We start from the raw sequence: 6,821 nt of genomic DNA on the forward strand, positions 1-6,821 counted from the left end.
AGATGCCCACAGTGCCAAACAAGTCAGCATCACCCCCTAACACAGATGGGACACATGGCCCCATGGCCAGGCACAGGATGTCCAAGAACAGTTGCAGACAGTTATATTCTCAGTGCCTGGTAATACCCAACAGTCTTAATTCAGCCCACAGAGAGAATCCTTGACTGGAAAATTCAAACCGTCATGGAATTTAAGTCATAAAGGATGTTAAAGAAATTCTTATAACATATACTATGTATACAAGGACTTAATAGCTTAATTAGAGCAATGATTGCACAATTAACATTCCTGTGTTCATAAGGGCTTGTTCTTAAACTGGAATGGTTTATAAAAAGCATTGTCTAATTTTATTTTCTATTTTCAAAAGATAACAGAGGAACAGAGAGAAAAAATAGGACTCACACCCCAAGTTGGGGCCCAGCAGGTACAAAGGCAGACTTCTCTGACTCAAAATGCCCTTGACCCTGGGGAGGGTTCATTGCCTGGGGAAGACTAGTGAAGCCAGTTACAATCCCACCCTGACAAGAAGAATTCTACACCTAATCTACCACAGTGTTTCAGCTAAAGCATATGTTTAAAACTAGACAAGGTTTCAAATTAACATCTAAATTTTACAATGTAGCATTTCAGCAACAAACTCAGAGAGCTCATCTCAAGAGTGAAATAATAGAACTATTGCTCAGACATATGAAAAGCGAAGCTGCTGCTCTCTGCCCCACCCCACTCTCAGGCTCAGGTTGACACGTAAGGTGGTGGCGGCTCCTTTGCAGGGCCCGTCACAGCAGCATCTTCGTATGGGGGTAACAGCACCAAAGTGTCATTGCTGGTGACATAAACCAGGACATCAGAGGAGTTCCTGCCATTGATGTATCGGTAGCAGTTCCAAATACAGCTAATCAAGTAACCCTTAAAAGTCAAGATAATGCTAATGAACAGAAGAATAATAAGGACCAAATAGGTAGGATTCATGGACATGATATCATCTTTGTAGGGAAAATTAGGAGGCAGCTGCCGTATGTACTCCTGAATGGAGTTTGGATAGACCAGCACAGTGACTACAACCAAGGTGTTCAGGGCAAAGTCGAAGATCTGGTAACAGAAGAAAGGGATGATCCAGGCAGCACGTTGCTTATATGCTCCATAAGTAGCCATTGCACATATGACAATCATGAGAAAAGAAATAGCAATAGTGATGCACATGTTGGCATCATCCATGAACTCAAAGTCACCTCCCAGTTCAGAACTTGAAAAGTGACGCTGGTCTGGCTCAGCCAGGGCGCTCAATAAAATCAGCAGTACCATAGTATTGATAATCAGGTACCAAATGCCAAGCAGGATGGTGCCAGTGCGGACATGGCAGCACAGGCAGCAGTTGTTGGAGTAGAACCTCGTCCAGGGCACGACCATCTTCATCGCTCAGGCCGCGGGCGCAGTGTCGCATGTGTGTGCCTAAGTTTTCCGGAGCGTTGACCGCGTCTCCCCGGGTCCGCCGCACCGCTGCTGCAGCCTCCTCGTCCGCTCCCGGCCCACTTGCCTACCCCAGTGCCCTCCTCGTTCCACGTTCCCGGGCCTTTCACTTTCTTACACAACCATTCTGTTTCAGGACAAAATTTATCACACAAGATTCTTTCTTTATACCATGCCATTCTCCTTTCTGTCTAATTTTTCTTACTCTCAAAAACTTACTTCCCACAAAACAGGATCCCAGTTTACCATGAAGTCACCCATTCACTCAGCCAAATTGATAACTAGAAGGTTTAAAAGGCAAGAATCTTATCCTTTGACAAAGATTCAGTTTCCCCAACAATTTAAACAACAAAATTATTACATTTTACAAATGAGAGACATTTTATGAGATGTAACATTGATATAGGATTTTCCCACTCAGGGCTAGACAGGGAACCCCCATTTTTCAGACTCAGGTGAGCTCAGGCATCAGACTCCCCTTTCCAGGCACAAACTCTCTGAGCCCCAGCAAGGTCATGGACAAAGCAGCCTGAAACCTTTTGGACGGCTCCACCCTGACTAAGGAGCACACACCCTAATACCCTCCCCAGACAAAAACTGCAGCAAAGACCTAATAACCTTGTCCAAGGTGAGGCGCTGCATTCATTCATTTGCTAGAACACCCCTTCAGTTTGTAAAGGTATTTTTCCGTCTACCAAGTCCCGGCCAAAATATCTCTCAGGGCCAATTATTTACCCCTAGAAAAAGGACTTACACAGGAAACTTCCAATTTGGGCCTCCTGCCCTCTTCCAGAGGCTGTTCACCTTGGAGACCTGTTGCTTATTTGGATAAAGCCTCATCCAGCATGAGATTTACACTCTCTTCCCCAGATTTTCAAGGGCTACCCAGAGCTCACTGGATTGCCTGAACCGCAACACTTTTCAAGGCATGACCCCTCTGCCAATAGCTCTGGCACTCTCCACTCTCTCTCTGTGTGCCCCTCAGTCCAACAAAATGCCATTTTATCACTGATCTGTGGCCCGTAGACTCAATTCTCAAATTCCTGAGACCAAACACTCACTGAAGAAATTCCATTAACAAAACTACAACAACGTTCTTTCTAATGTCTTTTCACTTCCTCCAAAGTCCCACGTGGCCGCCACCAAAGACAGAAAGCGGAAAACCTGGAACTTCCAGTTTCTCTCAGAATAGCCAGGGGGCAAAGTTGGAGCAGGGAAGAAGGGCACACTCACACATTCATTTCACCCCATGAATGGGGGTGGGGGTGGTGAAACCCCACCTATTGTTACTCATCTCAGTCATTCTCAAAGTGCTCACATGCACACAGTTCCAACTCACTTCTTAACCTGGGCAGCCTTGATTTCCCATTCAAGCTGCTACTTAGCCATAGGAGGCAAACCAACACTCCACTAGGCCCTGTGAAGGGAGGTCCAACTCCACCCTTGGAGTTCTCTCAGTCACACCATATCCACACACCCTCACACACCTCTCAACAGACCTGCTGGTAATCTAATGCCCAAGGAGTTGATCAGGTTCCTCTTCTACTAAAACTGTAGTGGGATCCCCAGATCGATCATACCTTGCCTTAGATGTCTCCCGGTGTAGGTACCCGTTCCTGCATGCCAGTTCCTCCTGGTGTTTGACTCCTTGAAGACCTGCTGAGGGGGTCCTTTCTCAGCCCAGTCAAGGCATCCACATAGGGAGGCCAAACTGCCTCCCTGGCGCGCTTAGTGGTTCATGTCGCCCAGGTTGATCAGGGCCCCCCACATGGGTGTCCAGAGGATTGGCGACAACTACCAGGTGCATATTCTCTCCAGGGGTGGTCTCGCTTTCCAGCCAGGGAACCAAAAATGTTGCAGGAAGACAAGGCCCAATGGAGAGAAAGAGCACCCAAATACCACATTTATAAGAGGAAGGGCTTTATTCACAATTTGGGAGCTTACGGCATAGAAGAATTCCAAATAGCCGTGCTCCATTACTATTTTCTTTTATTTATTTATTTTTTACATTTCTTTCTTTCTTTCTTTCTTTCTTTCTTTCTTTTTTCTTTCAGTTTTTGGCTGGGGCTGGGTTTGAACCCATCACCTCTGGTATATGGGGCCAGTGACCTACTCCTTTGAGCCACAGGAGCCGCCCCTATATTACCATTTTAGATAGATAAAGATCATGAGGTTTCACTTGTTCTCCATTGATGCTTTTACTATCTTTTTAATTTTCCAAGTTAGAGCAACCCTGTGGACAATTTTAAGGAGACAGACCTGAACTCGATGGATCTATTTCTGATATCTTGAACAATAAACCATTTCCCTTCCACATCCTGCTGCCTTGGTGAATGGATGGGGCAGAGCCAGTGAGAAGCCCTCTCTTTAATAGGTTGAAGAGCTGGGTAAGGGCTCACACTTGCAATACCAGCCTCTTTGCAGGTGGAGGAGGGAGGGTTGCTTGAGACAGGGAGTTTGAAACCAGCCTACGTAACATATCAAGACCTTATCTCTAAGAAAAGAGAAAGAAGAAAAAAGAAAAAAGTTAGCCAGGTGTGGTGGCACAAGTCTAGAGTCCCAGCTACTTAGGAGGCTGTGGCAAGAGGATCACTTGAGCCCAGGAGTTGGAGGCTGCAGTGAGCTATGATGACTCCATTGCATGCTAGCCTGGGCAACAAAGCAAGACTTTGTCTCAAAAACAAAATTAAAATAGTGGTGTAAGAAGCACCATACTGACATGGCTATGGCACCCCTTTGCATCTGTACCTTTTCAAATTGACATGGAAATCTGATGGTGCCAGTTGGCAGAACACTATGTCCTTTTGGAGACAATTTTTGTGCCAGTCTAGACACAAATGTAAAGTGAGAGAAACTGCAAGCCTTGGCATCTGGCACAAACATGCAGGTATATGAACATACTTAGTGTTATTTACATTCTTTCAGGAATACGAAGAGCCACAACAATAAAAACTTGAAACACTAATTACCACCAAAAAGGGAGGTGAAGTTGTTACAATGATGAATCATTGTCATTGGAAAAAAGTTTAGTGGGGCGGCGCCTGTGGCTTAAGGAGTAGGGCGCTGGTCCCATATGCCGGAGGTGGCATGTTCAAACCTAGCCCTGGCCAAAAACCAAAAAAAAAAAAAAAAGAAAAAAGTTTAGTGGGTGGATTTGAGCTGCACCAAGAGAGAAGGTTGAAGAATGCACAAAACCCTGCTGAGGTGAGCTGCGCCCCAAGGATACAAACAAAAGGTACAAAATCCATCACCAAGCAGACGGGCGTCCCCTCCCCCATGAGAATGGTTCAGAGTGCCCCACAAACAAACGAGCAGAATTCAAAGGTCCTCCCCTATAATCCACAGGAGAGACCCTCTAAAAACTGGACCTACCTCCCCTACTAGGGTGCCATGGAGTTCTCCTGCCAGGCATAAAACTGTATAAGACTGCAACTGCATATATTCTCTACCTGCAACTCTGAGCTCCCAGCACTCCCCTCCACTCTCACTCTGAGGTCTGGAGGCCTGTCCCCCAGGAGTCCAGATTCTTGGGTGATTTCTCGAGGGGTGTGGACAGGGCTTAAATTGCAGCTGGTCAGTGCTGACTCTGGGGTACGGGAGTGAGGAGAGGACGGTCGGCTGACAGGGAACCACACTGGAGTGGTGGTGCCCAGAAGTGCAGAGCAGCAGCCGTCTTTTAGCAACAATAGGGCTCACTCCTGGATATTCTGAAGTCACACCCCCTGTCTCCCTGGGCAACCAGAGGAGGTTGGGCATCTACTCAGGTGGCAACCACAACGGAACAGATCTGGGATGGAAACGCAGGCCCCCTGAGACTTCCACCCAGAGTAATTGTTTCACTGGGGTCAAACAGAGACAAGCTGAAAACAAGACAGAACCACTTAGCCCCACCACACCAAACAGGTCCCCAGTTTCTCAGGCCATAGCACTGTATGGGTCCTGGACAAAGCTCCAGGGGAAAAATCAAATGGTGTAAAACAATCATGGGGCAGAATCAGCAGAAAAACTCTGGTAACATGAATAACCAGAATACATCAAGCCCCCCAAGGAAAGATATGGCAGATGTAACTGAAGATCCCATTCATAAACAGCTGGCTGAGATGTCAGAAATTGAATTCAGAATTTGGATTGCAAACAAGATTAAGAAAATGGAGGAAAATTTGGAATTAGAAATTTGAGCAGCAATTCAAAAGTCAGAATTAGAAATTCGAGGAAAAATTCAAAAGTTGTCTCAAGAATTTAACAAATTTAAAGACAAAACCACCAAAGATTTTGACACACTGAAGCAAGAATTTGCAGCCCTCAAAGATCAGAAAAATACAGTAGAATCCCTCAGTAACAGAGTGGAGAAAGCAGAAGAAAGAATTTCTGACATTGAAGACAAAGCCTTTGAACACTCCCAAACTCTCACAGAGGAAGAGAAATGGAGAGCATTGGGATAATTCAAAGAAGGCTAATATCTGCCTCATTGGAATCCCTGAAAGTGATGAAGTGGCCTCACTAGGCACAGAGGCCCTTCTCCATGAAATTATAAAAGAGAATTTTCCAGACATGCCAAGAGATTCTGAAATTCAGATAGCAGACAGTTTCAGAACCCCAGCACGACTCAATCCCCGTGAGACATCCCCCAGGCATATCATAATTAACTTCACGAAAGCTAATATGAAGGAGAAAATTCTGAAAGCAGCCAGACGTAAGAAATCCATTACCTACAAAGGGAAGAATATTAGAATGACTGCAGATCTCTCTGCTGAAATTTATCAAGCCAGAAGAGGGTGGTCATCGAATTTTAATCTCCTAAACCAAAACAACTTTCAACCCCAGACCCTGTATCCAGCTAAACTGAGTTCCATTTATGATGGAGAAATTAAATACTTTTTTTTTTTTTTTTGTAGAGACAGAGTCTCACTTTATGACTCTGTGTAGAGTGCCGTGGCATCACACAGCTCACAGCAACCTCCAACTCCTGGCCTTAAGTGATTCTCTTGCCTCAGTCTCCCAAGTAGCTGGGACTACAGGTGCCCGCCACAACACCTGGCTATTTTTTTTGGTTGCAATTCAGCCGAGGCCAGGTTTGAACCCGCCACCCTCGGTATATGGGGCTGGAGCCTTACTGACTGAGCTACAGGCGCCGTCCAGAAATTAAATACTTTTAATGACATTCATATGTTGAAGAAATTTGCCATAACCAAACCAGCTCTTCAGGATATTCTCAGACCTATTCTCCATAATGACCAGCCCAATCCTCTACCACAAAAGTAAACTCACTCAGAAACTTTTGATCAAACTCCAACTTCCACAGTGGTGAAAGGATTAAAAATGTCCACTGGACATTCAAAAAACTTGATGCCCAA

General features: G+C 45.4%; 1 protein-coding gene across 1 annotated transcript; it reads right to left on the minus strand.

Moving 5' to 3' along the window:
• Positions 1-389: 389 nt before the first annotated feature.
• On the minus strand, positions 390-1,529 carry LOC128566900 (lysosomal-associated transmembrane protein 4B-like). The gene has a single exon (XM_053563999.1). It carries the CDS (start codon positions 1,411-1,413, stop codon positions 733-735), a length of 681 nt encoding a protein of 226 aa, XP_053419974.1. The 5' UTR covers positions 1,414-1,529; the 3' UTR covers positions 390-732.
• Positions 1,530-6,821: the final 5,292 nt, after the last annotated feature.

Source organism: Nycticebus coucang, chromosome 15 (assembly GCF_027406575.1).
Source record: "Nycticebus coucang isolate mNycCou1 chromosome 15, mNycCou1.pri, whole genome shotgun sequence".
Lineage (NCBI taxonomy): Eukaryota > Metazoa > Chordata > Mammalia > Primates > Lorisidae > Nycticebus > Nycticebus coucang.